The sequence below is a fragment of the Delphinapterus leucas genome, chromosome 20, assembly GCF_059928025.1.
Source record: "Delphinapterus leucas isolate spDelLeu-1000000601 "Yukka" chromosome 20, BTC_Dleu_Yukka2, whole genome shotgun sequence".
NCBI classification, from domain to species: Eukaryota; Metazoa; Chordata; class Mammalia; order Artiodactyla; family Monodontidae; genus Delphinapterus; species Delphinapterus leucas.
The window spans coordinates 58,872,013-58,885,313 of record NC_143148.1 but is presented as its reverse complement, the minus strand read 5'-3'; the positions used below and the strand labels follow the sequence as shown (position 1 = coordinate 58,885,313).

At 56.8% G+C, this 13,301-nt stretch overlaps 1 protein-coding gene across 6 annotated transcripts in view; it reads left to right on the top strand.

Annotated features, from left to right (window-relative positions):
• Positions 1-12,161, top strand: part of FBXO31 (F-box protein 31) — a 43,646-nt gene extending 31,485 nt beyond the window's left edge. For 5 of the 6 annotated variants that reach the window (XM_022582970.3, XM_089903388.1, XM_022582971.3 and 2 more), the window contains 4 exons: positions 5,316-5,425; positions 6,477-6,630; positions 7,698-8,059; positions 10,007-10,352. In XM_022582970.3, coding sequence (XP_022438678.1) covers positions 5,316-5,425; positions 6,477-6,630; positions 7,698-8,059; positions 10,007-10,229 — 849 coding nt within the window. In that variant the 3' untranslated portion in view covers positions 10,230-10,352. Of the gene's footprint in view, positions 1-5,315; positions 5,426-6,476; positions 6,631-7,697; positions 8,060-10,006 lie in introns of all 6 variants that reach the window. The other variant, XM_022582972.3, reaches the window with a different exon arrangement.
• The last annotated feature ends 1,140 nt before the right edge of the window (positions 12,162-13,301 follow it).

Genomic DNA, 13,301 nt, shown 5'->3' with positions numbered 1-13,301 from the left:
TTTTCCAGGATAATACTGATTATCTGCAAATAATGACATTTCCTTCTTCCTTGACCCCTTGTGGTGAGGATAGCACCCTTGTCTAGTGGTGGGTGTGGTTCACATGGTCCTGTCACGAGGCAGCAAGGTGGCCTTGGGGTCAAGATATACATTATTATGCTAGGGATGGAGCTGTTTATTCGTGTTTTATTAAGAGGGCTTTGTTTTAATTGAGAAATGATGTTGAATTTACCAGTTTTTTTTAGCATCTGTGGAAACCATCAGGTGATTTTTTTTCCCCTTAATCTAGTAATGTGATGACTTATGTTAATAGATTTCTAACCACTTTGAAGTCGTGAAAAGAGAGCTTGTTTGATCGTGGGGTACAGTTCTCTCTGCTCCTGGATGCTCTTTGATCCTGTTTTATTTAGGACTTCTGCATTGATGAACGGGCGTGGTCTAACATTTTTTGTGCTGTCTTTGGCTTTAGGAGCAGTCTTTTGCTGGCTTCTAGAACTGGGGAGCCTTTCTTTTCTCTCTAGGCCTCGGAATCATTTAATAGTGGACTTGGAACTCCTGCCGGTCTGGGGTGGGGAGATGCCGCACGTCTGCAGGCAGAGCAGGGGCTGGGCTGCCTGAGGTGCCGAGGGATCCATCCTAGAGTCATGGGGGCAGGGGGGCTTGCTGTGTGAGGCACAGTCACTCTGTCCATCTCAGTTGCCCGGGGCCACTTTGCTGGCTCCTTGTGCCGTCTCCTGTCTCCCTCCCTCTTGCCCTCCAAGGGGGGAGCTGGGGGACTGGGGGACGGGTTCTCCCATGGATTCCTGTGTCAGCCTGAAACATCTTCACTCTGTAGCTGAGTTTTTCAGACCCAGAGCGTGGCTTCAGGCTCCAGGGAGAGAGGAGGAGCCGTGAGGTGGGCACTGCCGTGTGTCCTGACAGCTCTGAAGAAGAGGTGAAAGTCTCGGCCCTGGATTCCGGGCTGCTCTGTGCTCTGATGGTTGATAGTCACTTAAAATTCTGGGCCACAAGGGTGCTTCCCAAGGGAATGGAGGACTCCTGGTGGCCTAGGAGGGTAGGAAGGTGAACGGGCCTTGCTTATCACTGTCTCCAGGCAGAAGGCTGTCCTTGGTACCGTGGAGAGTTGTGGAGATGCCCGCCCCAGCCCCTGCAGGCCGTGCTGGCTGTGATCCCTTCGTCAACACCCAAGGCCAGCTCTGCATAAGCTGCGTCCTGAGGCTTGCCAACCACCGCATTCCCTATCCCGGTCCCCAGTTCTGGGACTTCTGCCAGCTTTGTGCACCTTCCAAGGCCACGTCCTGCGGCGGGATCTGGCCCCTCAGGACTGGGGTGTCCTGCTTGCTCCTTACGTGCCCCTCCTGGGGGCCCTCCCTGTGCTGCTCAAACTGCAGCTTCATCTCCTGGGCCTTTGAGAGCAGCTCAGGCCTTCGCCCGTCCAGACCCCAGCAGTGCGTCTGCTCTCTGGCTCCCGCTGCAGACGCTGCCTGCTCTTCTTCCTGGCTCTTCCCTCCCTGCCCGCGCCCGTCCAGGCCCTGCAGCCTGAGGCTTCTGGAAATCGGGGGTGGGGGGGGTGCTGTGAGGGGGAGCAGAGGTAGGGAAGGGCGTGTGGCCTGGCCCTACCTGCGGTTGCTCGGCCCTGCAGAAGGCTCTGGCGCTGGACTCCCCTCAGTTGCACACAAGTGGCTTTTATTTTGCTTTCCTTTGTCTTATGTACTTTCTCGCCACATTCCTAAAATGATACCTCGTCATCATCAGATCCGAAATCCTCAGAATCGGGAGGGAAAAGAGTGCTGACACAGCCCCACGAGGAGCGGCCTCCGTGCCTGTCCTCCATCATCCCTTCAAGTTTTCTTCAGCCTTCATGATGTCATTGCAGTCTAACTATCTAATTTGGATAGTTTTTCTATTTTTTTTTAGCTTAACCGTTATTCCAGAAACATTTCCCAGTCTCATTAGAATTCTTTACGAACTTTTTTTTTTTTTGGCCATGCTGCGCAGCCTGCAGGATCTTAGTTCCCTGACCAGGGATTGAACCCATGCCCCCTGCGTTGGAAGTGTGGAATCTTAACCACTGGACCACCAGGAAAGTCCCTACAAACTTTATTTTTAATGCAGCGTTCCATCTGTCATCTGCTGCGCTGTAATGACTGTAGGTGTGTGACCATCCTGCAGTTGGACTTGGGGTTTGTGGTCAGATATTCCCCTGTTACCCTCCTGACCATGTGACTCAGTGACTTAGCCTCTGGGAGCCTCAGCCCTTGTCTGTAAAATGGAGCCATGAGATTACCTGCGGTGCCGAGTGATTCTGGAGGGTTGAGTAAGACGCTGAATGACTTAGTGCCAGAGCTGGTCGGAGCCGCCCAGGAGAGATGCCGGGCATTATTACTGTGACCCACTCTGCCTGAACTCTGCAAAAACGTTGTGGTTTTGGATTGTACAGCAATGGAATTGGGTAAAAGGCCCTGAAGATATTCCAGATTCTCTTTACGTGCTGTCAGTTTGCTGGTCCCCGTTTACAGCCCACCAGGGCACGTGAGCCCCCTGCCTCACCACGTTCCTGCCAGCCTTGGCATTGGCCCTGGCAGAGATGAGACCGGTTAGCACGGGGTCTTTGGTTAGGTTTAATTCTGCCATCTGCTAGCTGGGTGGCTCTGGAAAGGTCTGTTGACTTTTCCAAGCCCCAAACCTCTGTAGAACAGGGAAGACGTTAGCACCCAGCTCCTAGGCCGCTGTGCAGAGTGAAGCAGTGATGGGGCGGTGTTGGCCGTGGTGGACGAGCCCTGGGTCCATAGTGGACTTAGTCTTGTCTGATATGTTCTAGGCCCCTGTGTTTTTCCTTGTGGATACATATCTGGTAAGATAATTTCATAGTAAGCATATTTGTTCTGAGTAATTGGGTCTGCTTGGTATTCTTAATGACTGACCTTCTCATGCAAAGTAAATAAGATTATGGTTGTTCACAGGCCAGCTTCATGGTATTTAGCTCAAGTCTGATTATGTACCATGGCAACACTGAAATCACTACATTCTTTTACTTCCATTTTTATCTGTTATTTCTCTATTTGATTTTTTTTTTAAGGGCCTACCCTTCATGAGTTAAGCCACTTAAGTGGAAGATTTTGATTTGGGTGAAGTCTAATTTGTCAAGTTTCTTCCTTAGTGGTTATTGTTTTCTGTCTTAAAAAACTTTGCTTACCCTCCAGTTGCAAAGAGAGTGTCTCTCTCTCTCTCTCTCTCTCTCTTCTTTTTAGAAGTTTGGTAGCTTCACTTTACTTTTCGGTCTGTGACCCATCTTGAATGGTTCCTGTGTGTGGTGTGAGGTGGGGATCGGGGCTCCTTTGCTCCCTGTGGTTGTGCAGTTGTTCAAGCACCATTTGTGTAAAAGACTTTCTTTCCCTGGGAGGTGGCTTGGATGCTGTGATCGAAAGTCCGCTCCTGAGACACACGTTGGTGTTTCCAAGCTCTCTCTCTCTCTCTTATTTTTTGGCTGCACAGCTTGCGGCATCTCAGTTCCCCAACCAGGCCATGGCAGCCAAAGCCCGGAATCGTAACCACTAGGTTAGCCTCCCTCCAGGCTCTGTCTTTAGTTCTGCCCTCTTGCTCAGGTACCGTCTCGGTTACTGTCATCTTGTAGTGGGTCACAGCGCACGCTAGTGTACATCCTCCAACCTTGTTCTTTTGCAAGATTGCTGTGGATGTTCCAAACGAATTCCAGAATCAGCTTGTCAGTTTCTACAGAAAGCATGGTGGGATTACGATTGGCCTGATGTTGAGTCTGTAGATCAGTTTGGAGACAGTTGCTGACCTAATACCAAGTCTCCCGGTTCGCAGGTGCCTCTGCTCTGTAGGCCTCTTCCCCCGCCTTTCAGCAGCATCTAGTGGTTTTCGGAGTAGAGGTATCACACGTTTTGTAATGTTTATTCCTAAGTCCTATGGCTTTTGAGGTGGTTGTAAGTAGGATTTTTAAGTTTTTTTTTACTTTCCAGTTTTGTGCTGCTAGTATACAAAAATTCAGTTAATTTTATATATTGACCTTGTAGTTCTAATAGTTGTTTATTTCAGTCACTAGTAATTTCTCTTCTTTGCCAGGGTTTGGGCAGTAACGTATTAAAGCAATTGACAGATTGTAGCTTTTTTTTTTCTTTTTGTAAATTGCTTTTGCTTCTGTTTGTAGAGCTAATTCTAGATATTCATTAGAAACACTGTTGAGTTAGGATCCCAGAGCTGTGGATTAGTTAACGTCAGGTGTGCAGAATGAAGCTGTTAAGCACTAAATATCCTTCATTGTTCGATTCCATAATGAATTATTGGACTTTGCGGATGAGGTATTCATAAGAGTTTTCTTTTTACAAATATACTTACTGAACATAACTGTGAAGGCACATTTTATTTTACTTTATTAAAAAAATTTTATTGAAGTATAGTTGATTTACAATGTGGTGTTATTTCCTGCTGTACAAAGTGAATCGGTTATACATATGCATATATCCACACTTTTTAAAATTCTTTTCCCATATAGATCATTACAGAGTATTGAGTAGAGTTCCCTGTGCTATACAAGTAGGTCCTTATTACTTATCTATTTCATATATAGCAGTGTGTATATGTCAATCCCAGTGAAGGCACATTTTTTTTTTTTTTTTTTTGCGGTACGCGGGCCTCTCACTGTTGTGGCCTCTCCTGTTGCAGAGCACAGGCTCTGGACGCGCAGGCTCAGTGGCCATGGCTCACCGGCCCAGCCGCATGTGGGATCCTCCCGGACCGGGGCACGAACCCGCGTCCCCTGCATCGGCAGGTGGACTCTCAACCACTGCGCCACTAGGGAAGCCCTGAAGGCACATTTTAAAAAGGAAAATCCGCCCACACTCTCTGCCCCGCCTGTCCCTGTCCTGTTCCTCATTGGTGGCTGCAGAAGGCAATTCTGCTGACTTGGCCGGCACGGGGGTCTGCTGTGCCCACTCCCCCAGAAACCTGAGAACCAGGCTCAGTGTAGACGCCACCTGTGTGGGTGGCACAGAAGCGAGGCTTGCCCAGCTGCCTCCTGGGCGCTCTCGACATGGGCTGCGGCCCCATCCTCCCCAATGGACCCCCACGGTCCCTGCGCTTCCTTCCTGTTGAAGTCGGGTGGGGGAAGTGGGGACCAGAGCCCCTGGCGCCACGCCTCAACAGGAAGGGAGGCCAGGAGCTGGGAGACCAAACACACAGCAGCCCCCCTCCCTCCTGCCCGGCCTCTGTCTTCATCCCGTGAACTCAGCATCACAGCCTCTCCGAGCCCTAGTGTTGTGGCGGTTTTCGTGACCTGTGTTCTCTCGAAGGAATTCCGCACGTGGCTGAGGGAAGAATGGGGGCGGACGCTGGAGGATATTTTCCACGAGCACATGCAGGAGCTCATCCTGATGAAGTTCATCTACACCAGTCAGTATGAGTAAGTGCAGCCCCTCGCTGGGTGTGAGCGGCCTCTGTCTCAGGTACTGTGAACACAGGCTCTCTCCCGGTGGGTGCTGTGTGCGCAGTCCCTCTCTGGGTACTGTGAACAGGTCTCCCGGTGGGTGCTGTGTGCGCAGTCCCTCCCTGGGTACTGTGAACAGGTCTCCCGGTGGGTGCTGTGTGCGCAGTCCCTCTCTGGGTACTGTGAACAGGTCTCCCGGTGGGTGCTGTGTGCGCAGTCCCTCTCTGGGTACTGTGAACAGGTCTCCCGGTGGGTGCTGTGTGCGCAGTCCCTCTCTGGGTACTGTGAACAGGTCTCCCGGTGGGTGCTGTGTGCGCAGTCCCTCTCTGGGTACTGTGAACAGGTCTCCCGGTGGGTGCTGTGTGCACAGTCCCTCTCTGGGTACTGTGAACACGGTCTCCCGGTGGGTGCTGTGTGCACAGTCCCTCTCTGGGTACTGTGAACACGGTCTCCCGGTGGGTGCTGTGTGCACAGTCCCTCTCTGGGTACTGTGAACACGGTCTCCTGGTGGGTGCTGTGTGCACAGTCCCTCTCTCTGCGTACTGTGAACATGGTCTTTTTCTCAGGGTACTGTGAGCACACTCCCTGTCTCCTGGCCCACCTCGGTGTCTGTTTTCTGTCTGTTGGACTATCATCACCCACCAGCTGTGTGCTGTCACGGGCCTGGCCTGTGTGTTAGAGCCTCATAGTTGCTTTCCCATGTCCACCTGGGGGGCCTCTTAGCCTCCCTGCTGCCGTGCCCTCTGCCCCCGGACCCTGTCGCATGGCCCCTGTTTAGCCCCTTTGCAGTCTCAGGGGTCCCTGCCCCAGGGTGATGGAGAAGGTGTGAGGTGTGCTGTGCACATGTGGGGGGGCATAGCTCAGGAACGAGGGGTGCCCCTAGTGGGGAGCTCACCCTGGCTGCCCTGGGCCACCCTGCCCAGCCCGCCCTATGCAGCATGGCCGGAGGCGCATGAGCTCCGTACTCCTGCCCCTGCTCCCGTGCGGCTCTGTGGCCGAGCTCTCATGCTGCCCGCTCCCCCTGTAGCAACTGCCTGACCTACCGCCGCATCTACCTCCCGCCCAGCCACCCGGACGACCTGATCAGGCCTGGCCTCTTCAAGGGCACCTACGGCAGCCACGGCCTGGAGATCGTCATGCTCAGCTTCCACGGGAAGCACGCCAGGGGCACGAAGATCACGGTGAGTCCAGGGGCTGCCCTGGCAGGCCCAGCACCGTGCGGACTCCATCACATCGGCGTGGTGTAGTGTGACTCGGGCCGCACCCTGGCTGCTCAGTGTGGGCCCCGGACCGTGGCACTGCTTCCCGGGGAGCTTGCTGGGAACGCAGGCCCCACCCAGACCTGCTGATCCAGGGCCTGCCTTCCACAGGATCCCCCGGCGATTCTGAATGTTTCCAAGGCAGCCTTACCACACGGCTCTCAGCCCTGGCCACACCCTGGATCCCTGGGGAGGTGGAGGAGACACTGATGCTGGGGCCCTATCCCAGAGATTCTGATTTAATGGGGGTGGGCCGGGTGAGGGGCTCCAGGAGCTCCCTGGGTGACCCTGAGGTGTGGCCATGGTGGACACCCTCTGCATTAGCACTCCGGCCCCCGTGGCCCATCCTGGCCTCAGCAGCTCGGGAACGCAGTGGGAGGATTTCTGAGCTGAGTGGGCGTCCCAGATGACGGGCCCTCTGTCACCCGCTCTAGGGGCTGCTATCCACGTGCTCGCCTGTTGCTGTGCAGGTGTGGGGGGGGAGTCTCTGTGGAGGCGCAGAGCAGGCCTCTTCCTGGTCCTCACAGGGCACTGCTCGCAGCTCCGTTGGCCGGGCTCCCTGTGGACGAGGGCCTGGGCGTTCTCCCAGGTTCATGCTGGGGAGCTTTCGTGTTCCAGGCAGACAGTCTGGGCTGGTGTTTCCGGCCTGACCCCCGTCTGACCGGGGAGGGTCCGTGGACCTCTCTAGGCCGCGCATTTCTTCAGCTGTCATGCAGGCTGGCTCCCACCTGAGGTCTTTGGGTGCAGATGTGCCTGCGGGCCCTCCCAGGGTCACTCGTGGGTGCTGTTGTTCCCTGTCCTCAGAGGTCCTTCACGGAAGGCTGCCTGCGCTGGGTGCTGCTTTGTAAGGGCTTCTAGGATCTTCTGACTTGTAAGGGGTTGCCGCCAAATCAGTAGGAAGGCTGAGCGAGCGCCCTCGGCCGGAGGTGTGACCGGGGCTGGAGGCCGCGGTCTCTGAGCCTGCTGACCGCCGCCCGCTGGCTCCGCAGGGTGACCCCAACATCCCTGCCGGTCAGCAGACAGTAGAGATCAACCTCAGGCACCGCATCCACCTGCCCGACATTGAGAGCCTCCGCGACTTTAACGAGCTCTCGCGCATCGTCCTGGAGGTGCGCGAGCAGGTGCGCCAGGAGCAGCAGCAGGAAGGTGGGCCCGAGGACGCCGCGGGCCTCGGCCGGCAGAGCCCCCAGCCCTGCGCGGAGCCACCCGCCGAGCAGGCCAAGGGGCCCGGGGATGGAGGGGCCGAGGCCGCGGCTGAGCCGCCCGCCCAGTCGGGGCAGGGGCAGCCGTTTGTGCTGCCGGTGGGCGTGAGCTCGAGGAACGAGGACTATCCCCGGACCTGCAGGATGTGGTAAGGATGCCGCGGGGCGGGCAAGACGGGGCTTCCCGGAGGGGGCTCTGCCCGGCCGGCAGGGAGGTGGCCTGGGGTGGGGCCGACCCCGCGCTGGGGGCCCTGCACTGGTGGGGAAGCTCTGCCTACTTGGGCCGGGTCCCAGCTCGGGCCGAGCAGACTGTGAGGCTCCTGTCCCCTCACCCCTCTGGGGGGCTCAGCTGCCAGGCAGGGGGCCTCCTCCCCAACGTCTCTCACTGCACAGCTGCTGAGGTCAAAGGTAGACAGGCAGACAGGTGAGACGTCGGGTAGCACTGAAAGCAGGCCGTGGCGTCCCTCCCCGCGCCTCCCCGGAAAGCCTGCTCGCGGCGTCCTGGACGGCCTTGCAGGGAAGGCCTGTCCTGGGGTCTCACCGCCTCCTCATTTCTTCGTGTGGTTTCTCCCCGGCTCTAACAGCCTCCCCACAGAGGCCGTGGGCCCCGGTCTGGGACAGGGCCTGCCCGCTGCTGCTAGCTGCTCACTTGGCGTGCTGTTTGCACGGTCCTGTCTTAGAGATGCACGCCCTGCCCCGGTCCCCTGCACTCCAGGGCTGTTTAGTTTAACTACAGAGAATACAATGAAAATTCAGGCCCTCGGGCCCACTGGCCACATTCCAGGTGCTCAGCAGCCGCTCGTGTGTCGGACAGCGCAGGTCTAGAACATTGCATCGCCATAGAGAGTTCTCACGGACAGTCACCTCGGGGTTCATTGAGGGAGGAACCTGTCGGTCTCCTGGCAGATTATTACAGCCGACTTTTCTCTGCCTTTGTCACGTCGCGTGTGAAGGTTTCTTTCTTACCTCTGGGCATCTGCTGCCTCTCGTGTGCCCGCAGTGGTCTCCTAGGCTTTCCGCACGCAGGCGGGCGCACGCCGAGCTCCCCAAAGGGAATTTAGGTGTCTGCGTGGTCTTGATGGAAAAAATTCATTACATTTTCTTCATGCTAATACAGTTGTGATAAAAGAGGCTGAATTTGGGTTTTCTGGAGGGAGATGTACACATAGTGAATGTGTGAATTTTTGAAAGGTCATAAAGGAAAAGGCTTTGTTATCCCGGGGAAACTTGACGACTTGCAGCATCTCAGGGCCAGCTCAGAGCCCTCTGGCAGCGCCGGCCTGGAAGCTCTGGCCCAGCCCCCGGCTGTGTCATGGGATGTCCTCCACCCGGTGCGAAACATCAGGGGCTCGGCCAGGAGGGGCGCATGCGTTCTCTGGCACTGCCACAGTGCCTGCGCAACACACGTCTCTGTGTATCTAAGCTTGGTGCACCCCCCCCGAAACTCTCTGAGCCATGGGCCCTCAGGCGCAGGGCTGCTGTCCCCCTCCCTCCAGGCAGAGCCTCAGCATGGTGGGCAGAGGTGGGCGTCCCAGGCACCATTCCACGCATTGGGAGGTTCAGGCCAGCCCCTAACTCCTCGTCACCTGTTCTTTGCAAGAAAGAAATAAACATATTACAGCCTGAGTCTCAAAACTTGGCTGTAATGGGTATTTGAAAGTTCTGCTTCTGGTTAATGTCAGTTGCATGCCAATAAATCATTATCGATTACATTTGAGTTGTTCATACGTGGACCTAACTGTTCCGGGGATTGAGATTTCTGTTACCTGGGTCTGCATCATAAAGACATGTACTTTGGGATAGAGAATACGAGGTGGGGCTGCCTGGGACCCTCGTCCTTTCGTTGGGTGAGCTGGTAGAGAGAGAGCAGTGGTCGGCGGGGTGAGCCCGACTGTGTGGGGTGAACGCCGGCCTCCCCGAAGGCGCAGGGCCCCACCTCTGTGCAGAGTTGCTGGCAGATGGTGGAAGTGGCCTGGAGGTGGAATGGAGAATGTTCCAGAACGTCCAGGACCACGGGTGATGGGCTTGGGCCAGCACGCGCCTTCGAGGCCCCGCTCATCCCCTCTCCCCGCGCTTTCCCTCTTGTCCTTGTTCAGTTTCTACGGCACGGGCCTCATCGCCGGCCACGGCTTCACCAGCCCCGAGCGCACCCCCGGGGTCTTCGTCCTGTTCGACGAGGATCGCTTTGGGTTCATCTGGCTGGAGTTGAAGTCCTTCAGCCTGTACAGCAGGGTCCAGGCCGCCTTCCGGAATGCGGACGCGCCGTCCCCACAGGCCTTCGAGGAAATGCTCAAGAACATCCAATCCCTCGCCTCCTGATGGCCCACCGCCCTGCGGCGGGCGGCCTGGGCTGGGAGGGCAGCAATGTGCGCTCAGGAGACGCGGCCTCTGACCGGAACACCCACCTCCTCGTAGGAGCCTCTGCGCGGCCTCCCCAGACGCTTTCCGTGGACGCCCACATATCTGCCAGTAGCAATGGGAAAGCTGAGCATGTCTGAAACAAACAACAGAACCAGAACAAACCGCCTTAGAGGACGGGCTGCAGGGCATGTAGGTGACTGAACTGGAGAAATTGGCCATTTTCTAGGGAAAACAAAATCCTGCTCCAGGGAGGTTCACAGCGCAACAGAGTCTGTTGCCTCCAGCCGATGGAAGGGGTCATGGGTGAGGTGTGCGGGCTCCACCATCCCCTCTGCAGGAAGTGAGCCAGAGGGCCTTGGTGCCCTCAACACAGCATGGGCAGGTGGGGCACTGTGTGTGGAATAAGGGCTCCAGGGAGTCGGGCTTGGGACCCACTTGTCTACCGACTTGCTTGGATTTTGGACAAAGGCATTTCACCCTGATCTCAGTTTCCAAATCAGTGGAATGGGGCCAATGATACGGGTCACTAGGGAACGCCACTGCAGGCCTCCCAGCAGCTCGGAGGCCCTGCAAGCATCACCCGACCCCGGTCCCTGCGGTGCGGTGTGCCTGCCCGGCCTCTCTCAGGCTCTAGAACCTAGACCTTCACTGCAGCAGTTCAGACAGGCATTCACTTAGTTCACGCCCTGCCCCTGCCCCGCACTCACTGGTGTCAGACCCTGAGCTGCAGCCACTGGTCTCAGAACCAGGACAGGGCACCCTCTGAGATGACCTGCGTCTGTTCCTCCTGCTTGGTTTACACAGGTGCCGCTCTTGAGAGGGGCGAAGCAGCAGAAGGGGTTGTGCCAGGTGAGCGTGACGTCCCTTTGCGGGGGGTGGGGGGGCTTTCTGGACGCTGCACGTAGGGAGCGCACTTTGGAGACCAGGACCCTCAGGGAGCCTCCAGCATGCAGACCCTCGGCGCTGACCCTTCCGCTGGCATTGTCCCTGTGTCATGTTGACCCCTTCATTTGGGGACCCCTGTGAGCTTGCTCTGATCTTGCTGTCTCCTGAAGAGCGGAGCCCCGCGTGCCTGTGCACAGACCTGCTGGAGTTCTGTTCAGCCCTCCCTCCAGGCTGCACCTGCCTACCAGGGCATGTGGCTTCCCGGGGTGGACGGACTCTGTTCCTTCCCAGTTGCTCGTCCTTGTCGGCTGGACTGCGCTGAGCCCTCACACTCGGGGCGGGGGCCTCAGGGAAGGGGCAGCTTTGTGGTGCCTTCATGTAGAGACCAACCTGAGGTGTCCCATGAAACGTGGCCTGTGTCTCGTGATAGCGTTCTCCCTGACCAGCCCTTTTCTAAAATAACAACCCCCCACCACCCCCGCTTCAGCACATTTGGCGACTCTGGCCTTCCTTTGCTCCCAGAATCACAGAAGCAGCAAGCTCTGTGCATGGCCTTGAAACGCAGGCTGGGCCTCCCCGGAGGCTCCGTGGGGCTGCCCTGGGCATGCTGGGCACTGTCGGCCGTCTCTTCCGAGGCACGTAGGCCCCCCTCCCAGCAGGACCCGGGGTTGGGTGGGAACGTGGTCCCAGCTCCCGCGTCTCTGGAAGGACTGAGCCTCAGGGCCTGAGGCCGCTCCCTCCCTCTCACAACATGGCTGTTCTCTCGTGCCAAGCATGGCCGTCCCCAACGGTGACGACTGGCCGCAAAGCCTTGAGGACCGTGAAAACGGAGGACAGCTGGGCTAGGCTGTTCCTCTCTAGGTTTCATCATTGTTTAAATAAAATCAAGAAAATGCGTATTTTACCCAGAGCCAAGGGACCGTCTCCCTCTGAGGCCCCCAGCGTTGCAAAGCGCACACAGATCGAAGATGAGCACTTCTGATTAAAAACCAGTCTCAAACCAAATGCTGTTCTGCCTCTAGTGTCTGGCCTACGCATGGTTTCCACTAACAGTGACTAAAATAACCCTGGTCTCTTGGCCGCGTTCGCGTTGGCCTCTGTGTCTGGTGTCAGGCGGGGCCCCTGGGCCTGTGGGTGGGGTCTGTCTAGCTGGCAGTGGCCAGGGTGACGCCAGGCAGGTCAGCAGCAATGAAGGGTGAGGGCTTGTCATCCGCACAGCCGGTCGTGCAGAAGTCTCCCAGTCTGACCCGTGCTCAGCCAGCTCTTGATGTCAGTAGGTGAGGTGTAGGGACAGTGGCGTTTCTGTGCACAAAGCCGGCACTGGCCGCTCCCCTTCCTGGCAGACGGTCAACCAGCTCAGGAGGGGAACTTCTAACCAGTTAAGTTGTTGGCGAGGATTCAAAAAGGCTGACGTCGTTGTCCGAGGCCTAAAGGCAACCGGGCTTTTGAAAAAGCAGGTTCCAATGGTGCACCCGACCCAGGTTAGGGGCTGGCAGCGTCCACGTGGGGGCAGGGTCTTTAGATGTTTCCCATGGTTGGCACCGCCTTCACTGCCACTTTGCTGCCGTGAGGTTGGGGAAGGAAGCTCAGGTGCACCTCTGTGTACCTGGGCAGGCTCCACGCTCTGCTAGTCGATCGGAAATGATGTGATTGGAGATTTCAGACACGGGTCACTGGCGATTTTCCCTGTTGGGGCTGAGCGTTTTTTGGTGTGAGGCTGTGGGAAATGACCTTATTTTTTGGCCGTGGGACGTGGGCCTGGCCCCTCCTCCAATACAGTCCAGCTCACTGTGGCTGGTGCTCACAGCCACAGCCGCCCTGCTCTGCCCCTTGCCCCCTCCTGCCCCGACACCAGGCTGCTCAGTGCCAGGTGCCTGCGTCCCTGGCCAACGCGGAGGGCGGGAGAGTGCACAGCGGTCTAACTAGCTACATTCCCGCTTCCTGCAGAACGAGCGCAGGGGTGCGGTTGTCCTGCCAGACTTTCTAACTGAGTTGTTTCCAGATGGCCAGACCCCTCCCTTAGCCAGCTGCCCTCTCGGCCTGACACCTTCAGGGCTGGTTGCAGTGTGCGGGTTGCCCAGGTTGCACAGCTGCTGCTGTGAGGACACTTCAGTGCTTGTGAGCTGAGCTGAAGAGGATCAGAAA